This window comes from Diabrotica undecimpunctata, chromosome 6, assembly GCF_040954645.1.
Source record: "Diabrotica undecimpunctata isolate CICGRU chromosome 6, icDiaUnde3, whole genome shotgun sequence".
In the NCBI taxonomy this organism is placed as follows: Eukaryota; Metazoa; Arthropoda; class Insecta; order Coleoptera; family Chrysomelidae; genus Diabrotica; species Diabrotica undecimpunctata.
In genome coordinates this window covers 11,577,472-11,603,630 of record NC_092808.1, presented here as the reverse complement: position 1 = coordinate 11,603,630, position 26,159 = coordinate 11,577,472, and the positions used below count along the sequence as shown (strand labels likewise).

The 26,159-nt window shown below is 32.5% G+C and overlaps 2 protein-coding genes across 2 annotated transcripts in view; one reads left to right on the top strand and one right to left on the bottom strand.

Moving 5' to 3' along the window:
• Positions 1 to 5,967, bottom strand: part of LOC140443126 (DDB1- and CUL4-associated factor 5) — a 32,462-nt gene extending 26,495 nt beyond the window's left edge. Inside the window, exon 1 of the mRNA XM_072534210.1 lies at positions 5,661 to 5,967. Within this exon, the coding sequence (XP_072390311.1) occupies positions 5,661 to 5,883 (223 nt within the window). The 5' untranslated portion in view covers positions 5,884 to 5,967. The remainder of the gene's footprint in view (positions 1 to 5,660) is intronic.
• A 1,875-nt stretch (positions 5,968 to 7,842) lies between these two features.
• LOC140443125 (ribitol 5-phosphate transferase FKRP) lies at positions 7,843 to 24,153 on the top strand. The gene is made up of 3 exons (XM_072534209.1): positions 7,843 to 9,207; positions 19,111 to 19,271; positions 19,376 to 24,153. Exons 1-3 carry the CDS (start codon positions 8,470 to 8,472, stop codon positions 19,995 to 19,997), a joined length of 1,521 nt encoding a protein of 506 aa, XP_072390310.1. The 5' UTR covers positions 7,843 to 8,469; the 3' UTR covers positions 19,998 to 24,153.
• The last annotated feature ends 2,006 nt before the right edge of the window (positions 24,154 to 26,159 follow it).

The window sequence follows — 26,159 nt, the reverse complement described above, 5'->3', positions numbered from 1 at the left end:
TTTTTACAACAAGACCTAATCATGACTACTTCAACAGAAATTCAATCCTTGATGTGTATTTATTGATCCCGTCCACTGAGTTAGTAAAGAAATCTATATTATATTTGGAAAAAAAATTATACAACCCTTTGCAATTTAAATCTGCAACTTCTTTCCGTAACTTCTGTAAAATGATAAAAGCCTATCTATCTGAAAGACCATATTATTCAGTATAAGAGTTTCTTAACGAATAGCTAAGAAATTACAGTACCTTTATGTACAAGTAACTAAACTATTTTTATATATATTTGGGTATCACATGCAGCAACTTCAACTTATTAGTTTGTAAGGTTTTATTATGCAATTTGGAATTTATTTAAATTTTGCAATATATTGTGTATTTTATTATCTTTTATTTTGTGATATTGACGATTTATGTAATTTCAGTAAATTTTAAATTGTTATTGTTACTTTTCTAACTTTTTGTAACCTTGGTCCATAAAATTGTAAAATTTTCAGTGGCAATAAGAAGCACATTTCTATTCTATTCTAATGCTTCCAGTTTGTAATACATTTCTTTATTAGTGTCCACGCTTCTCACCGAGTTAGAATCTAGATTCTAACTCGATGACACTTCCATACCATAGTATAAAACAAAAAAAAACATAACATCTTTCTTCATTTTGTTGAATCCCTTTCTTGCTTGTTCCATTCTTGACCGAACTTCTTCTGTGTATTCTTTGAATTGAGGTTTTGTACATATTTGATGTTTGTACGATTTTATATTGTTGACATGAATAAACAGTACTGAGTAATGACAGAACTTTTAAAACTGACTTTATCGTTTATCAATTCAACACTGACTTACGTTGAGAACGAAACTTTTTTACTTCAAAAGTTACTGATAGAGCCAATTCTAATGTCTTGCAACACTATTTACAAGTTTTGGTTGACAGAAAAGTTACTCAAAAAATAAGTTGGACCTTCTCATTCTTATAAGATATGAGAAGAAGTCAAGCTGTTATTTTAAGCACCTCCAGGAAGAAACAAAACATCAGTACCTGTGAAAATGAAAATTCTCAATGACATGTCAAACAAGAAAAATGCAAAAACAACAGTAGAAAGAAAAAATACCTTTACAAAAAGAGTTGCATGTTTTAAAAGTAGCAATCTAAGAAATACAAGAAACAGGAAATATCTAAAGATGATACTGAAGAAGACATATCTGTGTTTTGCAGAAGGTGTTAACGAAATGAATGATTTTGTTTTGGTATGCATCCAAGAAAACATTGAAACATTGTGTATAAAGAAAGATTAAGAAATATAATGGAAGGCAGAGAATTGTTGAGACATTATATAATTTTTTCATATTCCTGATGACCCAGATCAGTGTACTGCCATTATTAAAGATGCTGTAAGACTACTGTCACTGAATTTTTTGTGAAGAACTTTAACAGCAAGTAAAACAGTCCCATTTCCAATACATTTTGAGGATTACAATATGTTTGTTAACATTTTTATACATTTGGTAATAAGATATTAAAAATGATATAAATGGTATTTAAAATGGTTTTTAAATAGAATATTAAAAAAAAAGTGGAGAAGCTATTACAAGTTACTTTCACATTATTCACAAAGGTACATATAATACATCTGAATATAAATATACACCCAAAATATACAAATATTTTATAAAAATGCTTAAAATAAAAACATTTTTTGAATAATCTCCAATTATTTTTTTTTTCATTATTATTTTGGAAAAATTTAGCACATCATTCATCCATCTGATGAATCAGCATGATAAAAAATTTAAAAGCCAATTTTTATTGTTTTAAGACCTTTTGTAACATAAGGAAGGAAAATAAAAAAGCTTAGGCAAATGTAATGTAACTTTAAGGTATTTTGTAACAATATTTAAAACATTTTTAATCAAATTGTCAGAATATATTTAATCTTTACTTTCTTTTTGTATCTTTTCTGTATATTTCACTATTTATCACTATATCTAATTATTATTTTCTGATAATTACCCAAAAGATCATAATTTTTTCCTAAGTATAAATATTAGGTTTAAAGATCACAATGAGTTGTCAAATAAATAGACAAAGACATTTATATATAACAATATATCTACAGACTGTTTCAAGTTAAGAATTCACAACTGAACAGATAGGCCAGTGCATTTCTTACGGGCGTATGTTGCCAATAGTTCACGGGACTATGCAGGGCCGGCCGAAATAACCCATTCTTTATTTATATTCAAATTTTTATTTATATTTTCCAATGTTAATCAAATTTATTTTAAAAAGATAGGTACGTATCTATTTAATAAGCTTAACGACTACAATTACTTATAAATATGGTTACATTTTCAGGGAAGTGATTTTAAAGATTATTAGAAAAATGTCTTTATTAGTGGTTAAAATATTAGGTTTTACGCAATTGGTTAATTATTATGGCACAGGTAATTCTGACAGCTTAGGTGTCAACTCTCAAAATTATTTATAAAATATTACTTTCACAATAGTTAATAAATAGAAAGCAATAATAATTAAGATATTGTGCTTAAACTTCCATTATCGGGCAAGCCGGGCTAACAGGCCCTAACAGTAAACAATATTGATTACTTTATAATTGACTATTAATAGTTTTCTAATTCTCTTTATGTACTTAGTCATTCCAAACAATAGTGTCATTTGGAAAGCACATTTGGAAAGCAGACAGATTTATGAGTTATAGATAAATGAGCGGTATGTTTTTCAAAATAGTGTAATTAGGTGAAGTGGAGATTATATGTTTGTCTGTATACATAAGCCCAAACTGCCCGATTACGTTTTTAAATTCTTCTGCCCGGACAAGGGTTAAGGCATAACCATCGCGCACTCAAATCTCAAGTGTAAAAAATTATATTGTTAAAATGGATCCAGTTTTGCCGTTTAAAAGTGGTCAAATTTTACATCTGAGTGCTAAAAAAGTGATCTTAAACGTAGTGAGATACCACATTAATTTGCTTCGAGATGACAGTCAACGTATTGTATTCGACAAAGTATCCGCGATGACAGGAGTGTCAGTTCGTACGATTCAAAAAATCGTACAGGAAGACAAAGAAGGTGAGCTTTCTGAGGTAAAAACAAACAGAAAAAGAACCCGTTGCCGAAACAACTCCAGAGACTATACTTACGATGAAGGTGTTCGTATCGGCGTTCGTCGAACAGTGCATAGTTTTTTTTTTGAAAACATTCCTCCTACTTTGAATCGTCTTCTGCCAAAAGTGAACCAAGACGAAAACTTGCCAAATTTTACCCGCAGTACAATGTACAGGTTGTTAAAAGACATGAACTTTGTTTATGCAAAACGTGATAAAAGTGCCGTGCTAATAGAACGTCCTGATATAATTGCATGGAGGCATGGATATTTAAGGGCCATTAAACAATATCGGGCTGAGGGCTATGACATTGTGTATTTGGATGAGTCATGGGTCAATGTGGGGCACTCGGTTTCCAGAGAATGGAAAGACAAAACCGTCACCTCGGCAAGAGATGCGTTCATAAAAGGGCTAAGTACTGGACTAAAGCATCCCACTCAGCGTGGACCACGTTTCATCCTTGTCCATGCCGGAAGTGAAAATGGTTTTGTAAACGGTGCTGAAATGTTTTTCCTTGCAAAAAAAAACAGCGCTGATTATCACGACGAAATGGACGGTCCGTGTTTTGAGAACTGGTTTGAAAACAAACTGTTGCCCAACTTAGTTCGAAAAACGGTTATTGTTATGGACAATGCTCCATATCATAGTGTAAAAACCGAGTTGTTGCCTAACCAATCGTGGAATAAGAATAACATTATGGACTGGTTAAGACAAAAAGACATATTTTTTGAAGAAAATTATCTGAAGTGCGAGCTTTTGGAGGTAGTCGCGCAATTTAAACAAAATTTTGATAATTACAAAATTGAAGAACTTTGTAAACAACAAAATAATGTCAAAGTGCTTCGTTTGCCTCCATACCATTGCGAATTAAATCCAATTGAAATGGTATGGAGCCAAGTAAAAAGGCATGTGGCCGTAAATAACAGCACCTTCAAAGCGAAGGATATGGAGGACCTCATAAAAAAAGCGTTTTCAAATGTTACGTCTGATAACTGGAAAAACTATATTCAACATGTAATGACTCTGGAGAAAAAATTTTGGGAAGTGGACGGTCTAATGGAAGACGTAACTCCCATAGTTATAGATTTATATGATAGTAGTGACAATTCCGATTTGGATATGGACGAAGAATGTACATAGTTTTTGATAATTGTAATATTGTAAATATATAAATGTCAAACTAAAAAACCAAATAATTTGTTACATTTCTATGGTTCTGTTGTATTTTTTTTAAAATATACAGAAGTTTTTATTGTTTTTTTATGTTTTTTACTGACACTAATAATATCTACCACAATACTCACTCAATTTGTTCATTAAACAATTAAGAATATTTTTAAGAGTCTGATGATGACCTAAGCCGAAATTTAATAAATAACTGTTGTGAGAAAAAGACATGTCTTTAATTTTTATTTTTCAAAAAAACAAAAAAAATTTAAAGTTACCTAAGTGAAAAAACGTCTAATGTGCAATATAACATGCAGTTCGGCCCTGCTTTTTCGCTGCAACTCCACTACTCTCGCCTATCTCAGTCTATCGGTAGTTCTGGCATCACCGCTTCCCATAAGGCTCCTTTATGAATTCTTAACTTGACACAGACAGTAGTACTGTTTGGAACTAGAAATTTTCATGTATTTTATCCTACTAAGTTCTGAACATTACCAAAACAGATGTCCAATTGGTTTCAGAACAAGAAATACATTCTCATAGTCTCAAAACTTACAAAAAGGAAGGATAAGAGTATCAAGAGGAAGTACTAAGATTATAATATTGAAATTGATTGAAAGTTACAGGAATATCACCAATAACACACCCCACTGAAACAATAGTATAGAAAGAATGCTTAGATTATTGGAAAAAGAAGGATATAACCATTAAAGGGCAATATTAAGAACATACTTAAAGTAAATAAACAAAAAAAATAGGCAGTTAATAAATGTTAAGATTTACAAAAAAAATGGAGAACAAAAAGAGGATCCAAAAAATAGAAAGTAGCACATATACAAATTGAAGAAAATGTAAAGAATAAAAAATATAAGACACTGAAATCCAAAGTATGGTACAGTTAAAGGAAATTCAAGGAGTAAATGGCAGTATTAAGTAGAAAAGCTTTATAATAAAAAATAAAAGAGTCCATTTGATTCTTGTAGATAAAAAAGAGAAATATAACCAGAGATAACACATTAATATTAAAGAAAAATATAATTTAAAAAATGTCGAAATTTTAGTTATGGTGTATTAGAACAAAAATTTCAGATGATAAAAAGTGATATTTTTAAAATAAATAAATGTAAATGTAAATTATAATTTGAAATATATAAATTTCATCAATATGTAGTTGGAATAAACTTTTTGCGTATCAACATGTCTTCAACCCCCTATAAATTATCAAAAGTAGACAATATGCAATAAGTACTATACAGATTGTACTCAATGTCAAACAATCACAATATATTTGTTGATTTTTCAACTTTTTCAAAAACTATTTAAACAGAATTGTAAATGATATAATTATTACGTAAAATATACTTACCAGAAATTAAATATTCACCATCATTAGAAAACTCTATGGCATTCACACACCCATAATGTGCAAGCAGATCTTTCCTGTATAAATTTCTAGCTTTTGACAACCTAGCACTAACCAATTTATTTTTTATAAAAATATTGTCTTTATACTGTCTTTCGATAATGTAATTAACAGGATTTATAGATGGCATGGCCATTTTCACAACGGTGGAAAAATCATCCACCATAAATGGTCTTTGTTGACAAAAATTATGTGACTACTAAACGAGCTTCCAAAATGTCATAAACAGCTGATTGATGCTACGCTACCGGTGCTAGTCAACAAACAGCGACCAATAGCCTACTTGATTGGTTGACACAGTTACACACAGTTGCCAGTTCTAGTTCTACAAGGGATCACAGATGAAAAATCCTTAAACAATAAAATTTATCAAGGTTCTGAAAATATTAGTGGAAAGTCGAAACGTCAAACACTATTTGGTTAAAAATGTGATATTCATTACAAACAATAACTGCGGCTTAATCACATATCAACATAATATTAAATAAAATTCATAATCTAAGCATTGCAGCAAAAAAAAATTTGGACAATTTCCAATATTCCAATTGAAAAATATTGTAAAAACACTGTAATAAATTAATAGTTAATAAATATTTCCTATTTTTACTTTTGTTGCAATAAATCAGCTTTTAAGTTTTAATTGCAAGAGAAAAATGTTGCCTACTGTAAATATTTATTTGTATGAATGTGAAAAAAGATAATTCAAACCCCTGCAAGTATTTGTACCTACATTACGTATATTAAAATTGAAGATACGTAGCATTACAGAAGATGAAGGGGTGAAAACATCATCCATCTCAATGAAGATTTCTTTTTCTTCATCAGTTTGTCTGCACAGTTTGTTCTACCTATAATGCCCTTTTACATTATTACTCAGTATATCGAAATCGAAAAATCGAAAGAATCGAAGAAATTACCAAGTACACATATAGAGCAAAAATCGCCTTTCAAATTGGTAAATGCAATACAGCAGTTTCGTATACCATATCATAGGTTTAATAAATGAGAATATCCTTCAATACAAAACTGAAAATATTTGTACATCAAGAACAATCTGTAATATTATTTTATCATCCCGTGGACCAAAGAGAAAACTAGGCATATGGTTCTTCGAAGGGTTTTGACGTGACAACGTCTTAAATTAGGTTGTGGCTCGGAGTCACTCATGAAAAAGTGTAACGCCCGCTCACGTCTGTTACGATGAGTCACCGAACGAGAGAGAGGCCCGCCGGACCGGCGAATGCCTTGCGTCTCTCTCCCACTCAAACATGATCTGTCCGCTGCGCGCGCAGCACTAGAGAATTAGGCGCGTTGAATCGTTAAAAGGAACAACCATCGACTTGACTTTCGCAAGACACATTACAGCAGAAACACTTCCTTTCATTTCATATTTCTCCTATCATCGTCCTATCCTCAACAAAATCACTCAAATAGAAATTAGTTAAGTTTAAGTTTACATGTACAATGTTTTAGTAAACAAAATATATTTCTATAGTTAAAATTTGTGCAATTCTTATTTTCATTCAATTCCTTGTTCCTATTGTGCAATTTAATAATATTCATATCAATAAATATTCTACCGAGAAAAAGACGTTGTCACGTAAAATCTTCGCCCGTAAAACCGACTTTACAGGCAACCGATTTTTTTTTATCTCATATAAGAGGTAAGAAACTCTTACAATGTGAAACCAAAGGAAGAATTTTAAAGCATGTGTCTGTGCCACCTGCCACCTGCTACGTTATATTACGAATACATTACTCAGCCTTTTATGTGATTCATAATAATTATAATGTTCTTTAGTTTAGATAATGAAATAGAGAGGACAGCGCAAGCGTTCTCAGAGGACAATAAATTATCAGTCATAATATAAGGTCGAGCTTCATGGCAATCTTTTTTCACGATGTAGGTATTATAGTCCGTTTTTTTTTAGTCTGGAGTTTTGTGTCCTGTTATAGGTTTTCCACCTCTTCAGGACGTGGTTTGTTTTTTGTGTGGCGGCTCGTTTTTCCTCGCTACGTAGATCCACTGGTGTTTTGTTGTGACTGGTCCTCGGAGGAGCGCACTGGACAATCAGAGGTGAAAGGTATTGGTAAAACGGTCCTTTCCAGAATGTAGGTATTATAATGTATCCTGTGGTTTTATATTCCAAGAGAAAAGCAAACAGGCAAATTGCTCGACATAGGTATAATCCAACTTTTAATTGGAACCACAGATGTGTCTATCTGCGCTTCTGCGCTCGTACGATTAAAAACTTTTCGCTGACAAATCAAGCCATGCCTCCTCGAGGCTTTGAATTTGAAGTGACATACATTTATTAATTATGAAATAGCCCAAAGGTTTCATTCATACTTATATTATGTATTTCTACTTATTTGTGGAGAATTAATTATATCTGGAACATTTCGCATATTTTTTAGGTACATTTATTTCAATGACTTAAAAAAAAAACTAAAAAAATACCTACTGAAAGTTGAAATTTAAAGTAATGAAGAATATCAATAATTTTTTCATATTCCTATACCAGTAAACTTCAGCCTAAACCATCAACTAGCTGTTAACTTAGTAGAGGCTCTTATCGATTGAGTTCTACTTATAAAAAAGAAGATTGTTCAATAATGCCTTTAAAGAAAGCGGAAGAAGAAATTTAGTTTAAAACCAAAAGCACAATAATGGCAAAAAATACTATTTTATTATTAATACAACGATAGGTTTGCAATTTTTAAAAGTGTCATTAGTAAGTTTTAATTTATTATGCGTTTAAGATCATTTAAAACACTACCATTTTTGTTTGTGCTTCTCCTAATAAAAATATTGACATTTTACTACGCTTCTCGCTTATTTTCTGGTATAATACAGTCAAATATAGAAGATAAAATAATAACACCTCCAATTCCAAAGCCTCCAAAAAAGCGTTTGAATGAATTAGTGACAGTCATACTAAGAGATTTTGAATTGCATGAAAATGATGTGACTTTAACCTTACATTCTTTTACCAATGCTTTTATGAGGATGCAGATATTTTTGATGTACGACGAGCTTCCATACCCTCCTCTTGATATAGTGTTAACTAATAATACGCTTCCACATATTAAATTTATAAAGTTATCTCCAGATTTGAGAAGTAGTTTTGTGGATAATTATCCCATTAGTGAAATAAAGTCTAAATATGTTTTGTTTGTACCTGATTCTACTAGAGTATCTTCCAGACAGAGTTTACAACTCATGGTTAATGCTTTAAGTAAACATCCTGGGAGTATAGTTGCAGCTGTTGTTAAAAATCACAGGCAAACATTGAGTTGCCTGAATGTGAACATTAATATAAGGGAATGGAATTTACAGTTTGATTTTATTAAAAGTATGACCTGTGATGCTGTGACTGGAAAACATGTTTTTCTCCTGGAGACGAAAACTCTAATGATGATGTCCAATGCCTTTTTGTTGCCCTTTCCACATTCTTTGTACCTTCAGAGTTCTGCATTAAATTTAAAGGTACTGTTAGAACCTTTTCTGATTGTTTATGTATTGTACTTGAAACTGCAGTAGTTAAAAAGTGCAAGTAGGAAGATTTTTGTTTCTAGTTTTGTTTACACTTTGCTTTAAATGTTATACAAGTAGTGGCATGTTTTATTCATTAACTTATAGCATTTTTATGCTGTTTTTAAAAGTAAATGTTGTGTATTCTTCGATATAAAGAGTTTTTTTTAGTAATACCTTTGATTTTGCTTGTGTAGTTTCTTTTTCTTTATCCTCCTAAAGGTACAAAAACTTTTTTAATAAACATTTAAATTTATCAAATTTTCTATTAAAGTTGCCAGTTAATGTTTTAAGAAAAATAATTATAATGAATTCTGCTACTAACTTTTCTGGTCATATTCCATAAAGGATACTTAGGAAGTTCTTCTATTCTCAGTACCACTAAGTGACTATGACTATAACTGTGATTATAGTAGTTGTATTCTTATACTGTTTGTATTCTGTATAGCTATATGAGAATTTCTTTGACATCACATTTGCTGTATGTGGTTTTTCCCATTGATTGAATTTTCAATACTATGTAGTTACTATAACTGTCACTAAGATTGCTTTAACATCTCTATGTCCTTATTCTGTATTACTATATGAGATTTTTTTACCTCATATTATCAGTACATGTGTTTTTCCAAATTACTTCATTTTCATTTCGTTTCTTTATATTATATTACTGATAACTGATCTTTACTAATATGTCCAGGTCACTAAAACAGTGCATTTTTTTCTCTTATCTTCTTCAGGTAACATTAGGATTGTATTAAAAGACAACTAGCACATTTATTAATCTATAAATATACTGAATGATAATTATAAACATCTGTAAAGGATGAAGTTCGTAGGATATCCAGCACTAAGGTACACATAGCACATTCCTAAACGAGTATTATATAAGTATTTAGTATTTATTAATCCTTTCTTAATGACTGTTTGTTTGTCACAGTGAACTGCCTGGATGGTTATCTTTGTAGGGCCTTAAGTACCTACTGATAGCTATCTGGTATACTCGACACTTAAGAAAACATTATGATTTATTTAAGAGAAGAATCTAAAAGAAAGTAAACCATGCAAAAAGCTTTATTACTGAAATAAAAACTGAAAATATTAATCTAATACATTTGGTTCATTAATGGATTGATTGGTTCAAAAGTAGTGTTTCCTGTAAGAGATCAAGGTTTACCACAAGACTGTGTCATTAGTTCTTTGTTTAATATATACTCTATGGATCTGCATAGTTTATGCTTTAATTGTAATATCTTATAATGTGCTGAAGATTTCTGTTTCTACACTGTCAAAAATTTTTGCCATTTGTCAAACCAACATTCTTGTTGTAACTGATCATTAAAAGTACCTACCTTGGTATCACAATATATATTAAATTATGTTTTGTTATGCTTATACTAAATCTACACTTTTTAAATCAGAAATATAGTATGGGAATTTAACACATATATGTCTAATGTGAGAGAAAATAAAGGTATATGCCATTTACAGATTATCCCATGTTAATGGTTATGTTTGATAACTTGATGATAAGTACTCTCACTTTTCAATTATCAATAACACAAAGGTTTTTTAAACCATACAACCATTTAATTTCTGTGGCCACAGGAGGTCCAGACAGTATTTAGAATTAATAAGTAGCATATTTTCGGTACTTCAGTAATCACTACCATTCTTCGTATTGAAGTACTGCTTGTTTATTCAATTTTTTATAAAAGTTTGACAGCCCATGTGTCCACAGTTAGTGTTGTTCCAATAACTATTAATTATTAAACTTACAATTTACCTTAAACCCCTGAACTACCGCTATCTCCTAACCTCACTTAATACAAAAATAAGCATTGGTACCAAAATACATAACATCAACATTAACACTCAAGATCTAGCCAAGTACTGTCCAATTACTTGTCTTCTAACTGTATACAAAATGGTCACATATTATGTTGCACAGCATATCTACCAACATTATGCTCTAAACAATATTATAGAGCCTCAACAGAAAGGATATGTTAAGGATTCCTTAGGTTGTAAAAAACAACTTATAACTGTCCCAATCATTTTTAACCAAACACAATCCAAAAAGGAACCTTTTACTACCTTACCAAAAAAAGGCCTTTGATTCAGTATCACATGAATGGCTTATAAATATGATAATATAGTGACCTTTTTAAAGCGTATAATGACTGAGTGGAAGACTAAATAAAATTCACCTTCAAATACCTGGTTAAAACAATATCGAAAGTGAAGATATTCCAATTACCAGGCTTTTCCAAGGGTACTCGTTAAGTCCACTTTGGTTATGTCGAGCGATGAACCCACTATCTTAGCTACTGAATTCCACTGACTCAGAGTTTAGCATCAAAATAGCAATAATGTTGTGGCAAAGCTTAATCATCATCATCATCATCAATCAGCCCTGAGTTGTCCATTGTTGAACATAGGCCTCCTCTAGACTTTTCCATCTGCTTCTGTTCTGCGCCTCTGCTATCCAATTGGTCACGATTCTTTTGAGGTCGTCGGTCCATCGCGTTGGGGGTCTTCCTCGGCTTCGCTTGTCAGCCCGTGGTCTCCACTCAAGCAATTTTTTTGTCCAATTGTCGTCTTTCATTCTTGCAACATGTCCTGCCCATCTCCATTTTTGCCTTGTAATATGTTCGATAATGTCTTCCACTCCGGTTCGTCTACGACTTCCTCGTTTCTTATTCTATTTCTTAAGCTTATTTCAAGCATTGATCTCTCCATCTTTCGTTGTGTCCTCAATTTTTCGGCTGATGTTTTTGTAAGAGTTAAGGTTTCTGCTCCGTATGTGAGGACTGGTAGAACGCACTGGTTAAAAGCTTTTCTTTTTAAATGGATCGGTATATTAAATGAAGCTTAATCATGTGTTGTAAATTTGTTGTAATTAATGACTTCCACTCGAAATCACCTAGATTAGATGCTAACAGTGGCGGCTTTTCGGGGTAGGCAGGATAGGCCGGGCCTACCCAATAATTTTAAGAGCTTTAAAATTGAAAAACATACATTCAAAAATTATGTTAATGCATGTAAATAACTTTTAAATGTACAAAATTACTCAATACATTAGCGTCCGTTAAAACAACTATGTTATTTATTATATTACCACAGAAAGCATCGAATCGTATTCAGGCATTTTAAATATCATTAATAGGCCCGATCGGAACTGGCCGACCCAGCTCACATAAGATCCCTGTACAAAAAGCAGTTGAAGTTGCAGCTTGCCGGACAACGATTTATATTGTCGTGTTTATGCTTGCTGTTTAGGCACCAGACGATCGGGCCTACGCCGACCATTGTTGTCACTTGTAGCGTAATTATCGAATTGTAATATACATTTTCTTTTAAATTACGATAAAAAAAATGTAACATAATCGATAATTGTAACATATTTTTAAACAAACAACACAATTGCCAACAAGTGCACGGTTGCCCAAATAAATTTAAAAAAAATCGTAAAATTCGAAAAAAAAAGATTCCCACTCTCACACAAAAAAAAATGTATTACACACACTGGCGGCTACAGAATTTTTTTTTGGGTAGGTCATGGATCTTGAGGGTGATTACTTTTCTCTGATGCAAGGTCACTTTTAGTCTTACCACCAATAGGATAAGTGGGTTTTCAAATATTTTTAGGGGTGGGGATCATGATTCCGTGACCCCCCCTCTGGATCCGCCACTGATTACACATAGCTATATGTAATTTGCTGACTTGGCCTACTCAAAATTTTACCACACCAGTCGCCACTGGATGCTAATAACTAGAAACTTTTTCAAATGATATTGATGACAAAACATCGAGGCCATTTCAAAGTAAAGCATGCGCGAAAAATTTACGATAAACAAGTGAAAAAGTAAATTATACCTTAATAGTAAAAATTTGTTTAGGGTATTAAATCGGTACGCCTGTTCCGCGTTTAGCTACTCATTTGGCAATATAAAGTAATGAAAACGGATATAAAAAGTCTTCAGTGAAAGGTAATTTCATTAATTACATAACAAATACAAATATTGTTTGTAACAAGTCAAAAAAAAATTGCATTCTAAAAATTTAAAGTGCATTTGTTGAATTGCCCTATATGATTACACCATAGTTTAGGTGAAAGTGGAATAAAGAAGATATGTCATTTTTAATGTTTCAAAGTTGACAACCCTTGCTAGTTGGCGAATAACAAATAATGACCTTGATAGCTTTTTCTTAAGTTGTGAGATATGAGCCGACTAGTTCAATCGATTATCTATGGTTATTCCATCGAGCAAAAAGACAAAAGAAGGAATGTAAAGGTAGTGGGGGCAAAAATATTGTTAGACAGGAAGTGCCATCTTGAGAGGCCAAATTAAACAAGGAAAGAGAGTCTTTCCTTGTTTAAGAAATCAAATTTAGTTGGGTTATGTTATTATTTGTTCCAACTGTCACACGAAATCTTATTTATATTGAAGTTTTTTAACAATTGTTTCACATTTTAGACTGTTATCGTTAATATTTAATTAAAATTTTCTCGTCTAAGACACATTCTGAAAACTATTTTATAGCTACTGTTAATAAGTGTCGGAAAATTTAAATTTGGCGCATTCGCATTTCCGGATATGTCCGCCATCAGAGGCCACTTTTTTTGGTCGCCTTTTCATAACGATTAGATTCCCTCTTTTGTCTTTTTGCTCGATGGGTTATTCCCAATAGTTTAACAGTCTCTTTGTTATCTGTGGCCTCTGATGGCGGACATATCCGGAAATGCGAATGCGCCAAATTTAAATTTTCTGACACTTAGTAACAGTAGCTATAAAATAGTTTTCAGAATGTGTCTTAGACGAGAAAATTTTAATTAAATATTAACGATAACAGTCTAAAATGTGAAACAATTGTTAAAAAACTTCAATATAAATAAGATTTCATGTGACAGTTGGGACAAATAATAACATAACCCAACTAAATTTGATTTCTTAAACAAGGAAAGACTCTCTTTCCTTGTTTAATTTGGCCTCTCAAAATGGCACTTCCTGTCTAACAATATTTTTGCCCCCACTACCTTTACATTCCCTCTTTTGTCTTTTTGCTCGATGTTGCAGATATAACCAAATTTAGCGTTTTACCAGAGTTAAGTTTTAGTTTGTTTGCAGCAAACCTTGTGCTAGATTTAGTAGAAACTTCCTCATAAGACATTTTTAAATCATCATTATTTTTTCCTGATATAACGTATGTCGCATCATCTGCGAATTGTATGGATTTGTACGGAGATATGAATTTAGACAAATCGTTGTCAAAAATAATAAATAAAAGAGGTCCTAAGACCGAACCTTGTGGAACTCCATTTTTTACGGAGAGATGACCTTTAGAGACTACCGCCTGGTGTCTGCCACGTAGATAAGAAGTTATAAGCTTTAGAGGGATGCCTCTGATTCCATAGTAATATAATTTGTGGAACAAAATTTCTTGTGAAACGCAATCAAAAGCCTTCGAAAAATTGCAAAGAGAAATTGCTATGCGATTGCCGCGTTCCAGCCACTTCAAGCCCCTCAATAACCTCGCTCATAACATTAAATACCGCGTTCGTAGTAGAACGAGCACTTCTGAATCCATATTGTGAGTTTCCAAAGTAATTATTTGATATAAAATAGGAACACAATTGTTTGATAACCTTTTTCAATCACTTTCTCAAAAGTAGAAACAATGCTACCTTTTTTGTAGATTGGTAGTACTTTTGAGTATTTTAGTACTTCTGGAAATACTCCAGTTGATAGAATTAAATTAATAAGATGAGTGAAAGGTGTTAAAATTATTTGGTAAGTTTCCTTTAAAATTTTACTATTAATTTCGTGAACGTCCCTACAATTAGACTTACTAAGAGACTTTATTATTTGAGACACCTCTTCTTCCACAACGAGACGAAAAAAAAAGGACTTACTCGGAGGATAATTTCTATAATTAAAGAGGACATCGACATTATTAGTGGGAAGAGATGTAATTATATTCTCTGCAATTGTAGTAAAAAATTGATTTATTTCGTCTGGAGGTAGATCAGGTTGTACCGAACTGGATCTTGTGTTGTTTCTTTCGAAATTTAATATTTTTCAGTAGTCTCTAGGTTTATTATTGGAATTAGTAATAGAATTATAGTACCTACGCTGAGTTTTTGGCAATTTGTAATTTGCCAATTATTTTCAAATTTTTTTTGTTTATATACTTTGAACAAATCGGGATCCTTAGTGGCATCTGCAATGTGTTTAATAAGAGAAAGATTAGATATGTACGACCTTAATTCATGATTAAACCATTGTACGGGTGTTTTTTAGCAGTTTGTCGTACTTTTTTTAGTCTAAAATGCTTTAATATTAAATTGTTATAAATTTCGGTAAGAAAGACTATCAAAAAATCAGAATCATTATTAATACAATAGAAAAAGTCCATACTTGTACTAACTAGTGTACGTTTAAGCTTCTGTGAACCAGAAGAAGTAATAAACCGTTGATATGTTTGATTAGTGTCAACAACTTTATACTTAGAGTCAATAAATAAAAATTGAGCTCGATGGTCAGAAAAACAAGGTTCACTCTGTAGATATTTTCAGAAAAATTTGTCATACTGTTGTCGACGCAACTACTGGACTGGGATGTGATTCTAGTGTAATCGTTTATAGTTACTTTTAGGCCAAAATATGTTAATAGATTTTGAATATCAAAAGAAGGGTCAGAGAATATCAAAAGGCGCTATAGATGTGGGAAGAGGATTTATGAACATAGGTGAGCAACTGGATAAACAGGTTGCCAATTTAAAAACCCATAGGCGCAGTAGATGACATAACGCCGCTGAAACTGAGGGAACAAGAAATGCGCGTAAATCACCTGTCTAAATAAAAAAGTGCGCATCTCAATGAGTAAACCTCTGCATGGAAGATATCTCGATCAGGCAAGAATGTCGATCTATTGGTTGATATCAGGAAAGGTGTCTGTTTATTCATACAAATTTTCCGAAATATATTGTTAAGGAGCCTCGGGTCCAAAACGACAAATGCCAATATGGATGTCAAGCCCAAGAAAACATCCAACATCTTGCCTGGGGCTGCCATCCGTTTGTCAGAACTGATTATAAAGAACGCCATGACCCAGTAGGAAATTTTATTCACCAAGAACTAGACAACAAACTTGGACTTCTCCGAACCAACCATCTCCTTTATAATCAACATGCCCAACATGACCAACATGACAGTTTTTGGCTTCATATTTAGTTATTGGTGCTTTATAGTTAAAAAAATCGACGATAAGTACTAATACTAATGAAGAATTACGTCTTTCCTTATACATAAATGTAGTAAAGTCACTCGCTTGATCTTTGCAAATAGAGATATTTAGCAAAAAAATTATGATTATCATAAAACTAAAAATCATATTTTTCAACAATCTATTTTTATATAATTATCGCTGTAGACCAACTTGGGTAAATTGGGACAAAGTGGCTGTTGTAGCTTATCATTTACAAGCAGAGCTTGGACAATATTTTATTAGCAACATTATGTACAGCAGGTCACCAAAGTGGTGTAGTATTTTCTAAAACGTAACAAGCCCAATCATTGTTGAAATAGGAAGCATTGTATCTCTCGAGACAGGTTATTTCCAATACACATTTAATTTCAAAGCACATATCCTGAAGTTGTCTCACTCAGTTCATTTTACCTACTTAATTACAAACCTGATCAAGAAGTATCAGTTCAAATACGAGGTTTTATGATGACACTGCCCAGACTGGCAAAGATTTTATGAAATGAGGGTTGAGAGCAAAAAGAAAGATAGGACAAAGAATTGAATTTAATAAGGGATAATTCCCAGGAGTTGGCTGTATACCGTAGGTAGTTAAAAAACTCGTACATCGAAGTAAAGCACTTCTGTTGTAATTGGTATATTTGATTAAAATTAAATTTAAAAATCCAAAAGGATTAGGTAAGTTCAGAACGTTTTTGGACTAACCATTCCATCTTCAATGAACTTTGTAGTACTTGCAAAATAACCTCAAAAACCAAACAGTGGTTGGGTTTAAAAGGATTAAATCGTACTTGAAATTATTAAATTATCTGACAATATGCCGATGGACTTAACATAAGTCCCAACTCGAAAGAGTTTTCTACATCCGTACTGTAGCAATGTTAAATGCTAACTGAACGTAGAGTTAATGTAGACTGACATTCCTACAGTTCGGATTTAGAAAACTCTTTCGAGTAGGGACTCCCTGTAGGAAATCTAAGTCCTACATACTAAATCCTAAAACAGAAGTGTTTTACTTAGATGCTCGAGTTTTTTTTAAAGTATTGAATGATCTTGGTATGAAACAGAACAGCAGGCAGGTATGGAAGTCGATTAAAAACCTGATTGACGAGCCTGCAGCTACGCATCCACACCTCTCAAAGCAACTCCATACCAAATATCTTTCTAAATAATTGACCTTTCCGAAACTCTAGAGAAATTGATTAAAAACCTGAGTAACGATACTGTTATACCCCCTCTAGACCTCGCAAAGTAACTACAGATAAAATAGCTTTCCGTAAAATAGACCACTTCAAAACTCTGGAAGAACTGATTAAAAACCTGAGGAACGTTCTTCTTGCACCACTTTTAGATCTCCCAAAGGTAACTCATAGTTGACTGGCATCGATGTTATCAAGGGACCTTGTTCTGGGCTTCCTCTTCTCTGACCAATGGTTCTATCAAGGAGCGTTTTTCTAGCTGGGTCATTTCGTTCCACCCGCATTACATGCCCTATCCACCTCAGACGTCCTATCTTAATATGTTTTACGATATTTGGTTCCTGGTATATTCTATAAAGTTCAAAGTTGTATCGTCTTCTCCACATTCTATTGTCATGCACTGCTACATTTATTCGCCTTAGTACTTTTCTTTCGAAAAATCCTAACATTAGGACGGCGTATTATTGTTTTGTACAGTTTTATTTTTGTATTTCTGCATACAATTGTGAATTTTTTATTGTTATAAAGTAAGTTTTTCATCCAGATACAATCCCAAGTATTTGACAATTGGTTTTTATAGGAATGGGAGTATTATTAATATAAACTTGTGGATATGTAGATTTTCTTGTTGTAAAGGTAAATTGTACTGATTTGCGAGCATTAACACTAATCTTCCATCGCTTAAGCCAGTTTTGTAATTGGACTAAATGATTTTGTACTTTTTGTGATGCTACATTAGGGTCGATATCCACTGCCAACATTCCCCTGTCATCGGCAAAAGTAGCTAGGAGGTATCATTGCTGGTTGAAACGTCTGCTGTAAATATCAGATACAGAAATGGGTCCAAAACGCTACCCTGAGGTACGCCAGAGTGTATGATGTGGTAATTTGAGTAGCTGTCTTCAATTTTGACTTGGAAGTAACGGTCAGTAAGATACGATTTTAGTATAAAGTATAGTTGGTGGATTTAAGGAGGAGATTGAGCCCATTACGCCGAATTGAACCTATAAAAGGATATACCGCAAGGTACTTTTTTCTATTTTAAATTTGAGGAATGAAGGCCTTTGGGGGTTGCAATTTGAGAATGATTACCTATATTTACGAAATATGTCACACTAAAGATAAGAGTTGATGGGTCTGAACGTTTTATTGTTTTTTTTGCGTTAATAAGAATAAAACCTAAAGAGAAAAGTTTTCGGTGGCTCACTCTGTGTATCAAGATGCAAATGCATAAATATCTGAAGCCTTATTACCTTATTTCCGTCTTCTTTGGTGTTATTTATTGTTATTGTGATTTGATTTATGGTAGATTATTTAGTCTAGCTTACAGCATGCCTTGTTGTATTTTTATTGACATGTTGCTGTAAAAGATTAATTTTTTTTATATTTTTAGGTGCACATTTTAAAAGACGTGTCTTTTCATGAAGGCAAACCTCTTTTTCGGTCCCATCATGCTCAATGGCAACAAAAACAATTGGAAGCCACCAGATTAAAGAAGTTGTACAATATTTTTAAGATTAAAAAAGTAATTCGTGAAACAGGAATTACAGAATGGTAAGTAAAATTTATTTGTGCTATAGTTTCCTTTAAAACGGAACGTTTAGAGCAGGTTTTTTCTAGGCAAGTTTCAAAAATGTGTTTATTGCAAAATTTTCTAGGTATGGATGTACAAAAGAAACAGAAAGATGTTTTGGAACTGTTATAGACGCTATGCCTTCATACCTGTACGAAAGAAGGTGGACACCTCCGTGCTGCCTGGCCAATTTACGGAAAACTGCCAAACATACTTTCAGTATGTTAGACGAAACAGGAATTCGGTATTGGTTGGAAGCCGGTAGCCTATTAGGTGCGATGAGAAACGGCGAAATTTTGCCTTGGGACCACAACGTCGACGTGGGCTTTATACGAGAGGATCTGGATCGTTGTTCATGGTTAAAGATGGCTCGATCTAAATCGGTGCTGGATCCACAGGGGTTTTTATGGGAAAAAGCAACGGAAGGTAACTTTTATCGGGTTCATTTTAGTAAAACTAACAGCATACACGTTAATTTGTTTCCATTTTATTCCAAAAACGGTACTATGACGAAAGATTCTTGGTATACTCATCATAAAAACATGGAATTTCCTGAGATTTTTTTACACCCCATGTCAAGTATAGAATTTGTAGGAAGGTCTGTGCCAAGTCCTAATAATATAAGAGATTTTCTGGAGCTCAAATTTGGCAAAGGTGCTATAGAAACACCCGAGTATCCGGATCCTAGTAAATTGAAGTTTCCATAAATTTTGTGATAATAAATGTCTGCGCTAATATTTTTAACTAAAAATACAACTGTTTTCTTAGTGTAGCCGATTGAAAAAAATATATTGTAAAAATAAAGATTTGTAAACAATAGATTTAATCCTGCTGGCTTGTTTTAAGTTAAAGGTTGTAAATTGCAAACGGGTTAGCCATATTTCGCCCATTCTATGAATTAGCATAAATAAATCCTCCCTTTGTATTCAACAGCAGTTAACAGCGATAATCCTCTACAAATAACTGCCTAATACTTTCATTTGCTTATTTTTCTCAGCGGTCATCAAACAATTAATAATTTTCTGACGGTACTAAATACTTATTTTTTCTTTTAATCGGATATGTTGGCGTCAATTTAGGTCCTAGAGACAAACCGTGATGTTTTCTTACATAAAATTGGCCGCTTGTACTCCTACTATGCTCAGAATTTTTCTACATCTAACGGTTCGTGAGAAAAATTTCCATTTGGAGGTCTACATGTCCTGAAAATTTCGTGAAAATAAAAACTTGATATTTCGTTCTAAATTTGATTTATTTCGATCAAGCTGGACGTACTGATTAAAAAAATATATACATACTCTTATGAGAAAATGCACCGTTTGGCCGGAAAATGAGAAAAACTGAAAATTTTTCAATTCGATTTTTCCATTTTTTTGCCAAACTGTGGGCAGGGGCTAGAAAAAAACACATGTTTGGAATAAGCTACATCAAGTGCATCTATAAACATTAAAAAAATGATTTCTAAAATTTGAATTTGCCCATGTTCAAAAGGGGCACCCTTGAATTTTTTTCAAAATTAAAAAATTCGGCATATTGGCCTCAATTTCGGTCCGAGAGTCAAACCGTTGCACTTTTCTTACACAAAATTAGCCGTTTGTTCTTCTCGTATGCTCAGATTTTTTTACATATAACAGTTCGTGAGAAAAACTTCCAGTTGGGGGTCTACATGTCTTGCAAATTTCGTGAAAATAAAAACTTTATATTTCGTTCCAACTTAAGTTTATTTCGACTAAGCCTGACGTACTGATTCAAAAAATATATACATACCCCTATGAACAAATGCACCGTTTGGCCAGACAATGAAAAAACTATAATTTTTTGTATTATTTGATCATCATTTAAAAATTCGTTAATCGGATATATTGGCGTCAATTTAGGTCCTAGAGACAAACCGTTGTTCTTTTCCTACACAAAATTGGCCGCTTGTTCTTCTCCTATACTCAGAATTTTTCTACATCTAACGGTTCGTGAGAAAAATTTCCATTTGGAGGTCTACATGTCCTGAAAATTTCGTGAAAATAAAAACTTGATATTTCGTTCCAACTTTAGTTTATTTGGATTAAGCCAGATGTACTGATTCAAAAAATATATGCATGCCCTTATGAAAAAATGCACCGTTTGGCCATAAAATGGAAAAAACTATAATTTTTTGTATTATTTGATCATCATTTAAAAATCCGTTAATTCACTCGTGAACGGTGAACAAAAAATATATTAATAAAAAATATTTATAGTGTTAGGAACTTTTTCCAATTTTTTGCTGTGATAAGGAGCATTATCCATCACCACAACTGTTTTTTCTGGCGAATTAGGAATTAGGTTATGTTTGAAACAATTTTCAAAGAGTGGACCATACATTTCGTCATGGTAATCTTGGATGTTTTTCTTTGCCAGAAAAGTCAGTTCTGCTTCATTAACAAAGCCATTTTCACACTCTACATGTAAGAGGACAAAACGAAGACCACGAGCTGCAGGAGCTTTTAAGCCTGTAGTCAGGCCGCGAACAAATGCATCTCTATGCGATTTATTGAACTTGATTTATTTAATTTTGATACTCTGTGGCCTATGTTTACCAATGAATCATCTAAATAGACGATATTGTAGTCTTCTTCGCGGTATTGACGAATGAATCGTAGGCAACGACGACCCCATTAAATTATCTCCTGTTTCTCAATTAAAATCGACTTTCTATAGCGCTTTTCAAACTTAAACTCGATATCGCACAACAAACGATATAGTGTGCTTCTTGAAAAATTGGAATCAGAAACACCACTCATTTCGGACACCAGCGTTATTATAATTGATAATGAATCATTACCACGGCGATAAAAATGATAGTTCGTAAGATTAATGATTATCTGCTTTTCTGAAACACTGAAATGTAGCCCGCGTTTCCGTGGAACAATTACGGGCGCCAATAATAAATTTATCCAAACTCCAAAAATAACACAATCGACACTATAGAAATAATCGCAATTTTCAAAGTTACTGCAACTCTATAGATTTGAACACTAATCAGATCATTATGGAAAACGTTATTAAATATATTTTCTATTCCTAATAAGTAATTAGGAATCTATTAAAATCCCATTATTCATTATGACAGTGATTAAAAAGAAATTGTTTACTATCCATGTATGTCCTAAATTGTTGAGAATCTCTGATTGTATTTGGTTCGTACGGTTGCTGCCGTGAAGAGCGGCAACGTTGTCAAGAAAATTCTCATTTAGTTTGCATGTCATCATAGATTTTTTTTATTGATTTTAGAATTGAGTACGCACATTCAGTTCAACTGATTTAAAACTTGTGTTCAAAATCGCACCCCTTACATTTTTATATTTAAGATAATGCTTACTGTAAAAAGTCATAGATGGCGCATATCAAATTACAGGTTATGTGGTCAGTTTTGAATGGACCGTGGAAGTGATGACGTAGATTTTATTGACATCTGTCAGTTTCACTTTCCAAACAAACCTTGTTTAGTGTGGATAATTTGTATTTTTCGTTATTTTTTCATTTTTTTTACAGAATCTTTCCGCTTTTTGCAATATCTAAGTATTCTAATAGTTACTACAACAATTTTACAAGGTTGTGTAAATAATAAAGCATGTTGTTTTATAAAAATAGCAATAAAACGCATTTATCAATAAAATAAGGTTAGAATGTCTTTAATTTAAACTTTTAAACTATATTTCATAGAAATAGAACACGGAATTATGATGGTATTATCGTAAAAAACACTATACTTAAAAAAAAGCAGCAGAGGAAGCAAAATGTTAACTTTATAGAATTTAATAAGTCTTGAGATTGGACATTTCAACTTTTGTTTGGAAAGTAATTGACAGTTGTGACGTCACACTTCCACTGTCCATTGTTGTGACTATATTGTATGTCAATTGTCAAATTTGTGCGAAGTCATTATTAATAATTAGTCGAATAGTTACAAGAAATGATAAAAATAAAATGGATGAACGCTTTTTCCGCTGATTACCAAAAGCAAAATGTCTGATTTAAGCGCCAGGAGAACACTAAAAGAATCCGAATTGACTGATAAAAGACCTAAGACTACACCATGGTTTACCCTCAATCACAGATCACGCACGTGATGTGATAATACAAGTTGGACTATCGATAACTGGAAGAGTGTTCTATTAATAGGTGAAGTTAGAAGTCTAAAATCTCCAGATGCTCTCGATAGACCATGACAAACACCTATTTATAGTTACAGTATGGTAAGAGCCGTTTGGCGGTGGTTCAAAAATGGTCTGGTGTAAAATTTGATCGTTGATAGGTAGACGAATTATTCGATAGAGAATGTAAGAAAGCAATAGAAAATAAACAAGGCAAGATAAAATGGCCATGGTAAAAAAATGCGAAAGACGTATAGAGAAAAAAGAAAAAATCAAACAAACTGTGCAAGTTAAAAAAGATAAAGAAAGTATGGTATAATTTCACTATTTGAGAGAGTGAGTCATCGTTTAAAGGCCCAGAAATGCGGAAAGCTGTTTGGAAATCCAGTGACGTACACTTACTTTTATTTTAACGTTAATTATATTTTATTTTTCAAATATTAATGTTCGAAATAGGCCACAATATATTTATTTACAAGTTTTTACTGACGTTTCGATCTCTATATCCAAAGACCGCTTTCAAAGATATAAATGATAGTTATATTTATTTTATTTGTTTATTATTATATATTTTTATAATCTTATATTGTTTATTTTTTTTTCTATCTTTAAAAACGGAATAGAGATCGAAACGTCAATGTATTAAACATGTAAATAGATATATTGTGGCTTATGTCCAACCTTCTCCCTAAAAATACAGAATGCCACAAACAAGCAGCTATAGAAAAATAAATATATCTGTCATTTGTATGTTTGAAAACGGTCTCTTTATAGAGATCGAAACGTCCGTAAATTAAACATTTGATTAAATATATTGTGGCTTATTCCCAACATCATTTCTAAAAATACAGAACGACAAGCGAAAAGCCATAGAAAATAAATAGTACTATCATTTGTATAATTGAAAACGGTCTCTGGATATAAAGATCGAAACGTCAATAAATAAACATATGAATAAATATATTGTGGCTCATTCCCTACATTCCCCTAAAAATACAGAATGCCACAAACAAAAAGCTATAAAAAAGAAGTAATTTTGCAGAAAGTTTACTGATACCAACCGGCTGTCGCGGAAGTTACGCTAAAACGTCTTTTGACGTGACCCGTCCTTAAAGAGTTACACAATGAAATTTTTTTAAAACAAATTTTAAGACAGTTTCCACACCACCCCAAAGGTATGTCTTGTGGCGCGATACTTTTTTTAAATGGGTGTTCGCCAAGAGCCATATTGTCTTATTAAATAAAATGAACAAAACACTTAAACAGTATAAAACAAAACAAAATAAAATCCTATAAAACAAAATAAAATTCTATAAAAACAAAATAAAAATAATGTTTGATGTGTTTAAACACAAACACTATACACACTTACTATGTTCTTCTCGTTTTTTTTGTTTTTGGTTTTTTTATGCTGATGTTCTTATTAAACTATTAGAAAATATTATTCGCTGTCTAAACCTGAAGATGCAGTGCTGCTATCGCTGTCATTATCTTCACCACCTGGTGTAATTATAATTGGCTCTAGTAAAACTTTTATATAAGTGTCAAGTTCCCACATACGATGTTCTTCTTTAATTATGTGGCCTATACATTTAGCCCATTTCTCTGGAGTTACATGGAGGATTGCTTGAATCAAAAGTTTCTTAATTTCGTTTAATTTGAACGTTTTGTTATTGCGTGCTACTTCTCCTTTCACTTGCTCCCAGATAAGTTAAATGGGATTAAGTTCGCAATAATAATCCCCTTTTCTGTAAGCCATTGTTGAATCCTCCCTTTCAATTTCTTTAATAATCACCTGTTTTTTTCGACTCAAATTGAAGAAAACCATCATCAAGAAACCCTGTATCACTTCCTATATGGGTGACGATTAAACGCCGTCCCTTTCCTGATGGAGCTTTTAATCCTGTATATCAGCCTTCTATAAATGCTTCGCGTTTACTTTTGACATTTAAATCTTGCCAAACTTTTCCAACTGTATGACCTTTTCCAACGTTGGTTAATCCAGGTTTCATCCAAATAACATATTTTGCGTCCAGTGCTGCGAATTTTGCGTATTTCTTCTAAATATTTTCTTCTCCGCACAATAATTTTATTTTTTTCTAATAGCATACTTTTTCTGTTGAGTTTTACATATCGAAAGTTCATTTCACGCATGGTCCTGGTTAAGACTCTACGAGATATCTTGGGTAAGGAGTCATCGTTTTCGAGCTCTTGAGAAATATTTTTCAGTGTTGGAATTTCACTCCGAAAATAAAATGAATGAATTTTTCGACGTATAATATTCCTTGTCTCGTCATCCAAAACAATGCTTTTCCTACCTCTAGTTTTACCTTTTTCTTGCTTTTTATTTTCCGATGTATTTTTAAGTACACGATAAATACAGCTAACGGATACTTTTGTTAAACTGCTACAAATGTCGACCGCTTGGCTAACATTTAATTCCATTTTTCTGCCGACAATTCCTTCATAAACGTTTCGTATTATTACCTTCTCTTCGGACGTTAACATTTTCCGTCTCTTTTGCGGCATTTCATTTTTGGAATCAACATCAGAATTTTGCAGTCTTCTCTTACAACAACTCGGTTTTTCGTCCAACTCCAATAAAACTCAAACCAAATAATCACAGAATATAACTAAAAATTTACTATAAAACGACAAACTATAACACTCGTATTATCAATAACACGTTTTATCAATAACACAAACTTATCGCATAAAATATCCTACCCTCAGAAACGC

What these genes read in the sequence shown, in the direction of transcription:
- LOC140443125 (XM_072534209.1), top strand. Translation starts at nt 8,470, where the DNA reads ATGCGTTTAAGATCATTTAAAACACTACCATTTTTGTTTGTGCTTCTC. An exon ending in GTTCTGCATTAAATTTAAAG is followed by an intron (nt 9,208 to 19,110) that starts GTACTGTTAGAA and finishes TTATATTTTTAG; the next exon opens with GTGCACATTTTAAAAGACGT. An exon ending in GAAACAGGAATTACAGAATG is followed by an intron (nt 19,272 to 19,375) that starts GTAAGTAAAATT and finishes AAAATTTTCTAG; the next exon opens with GTATGGATGTACAAAAGAAA.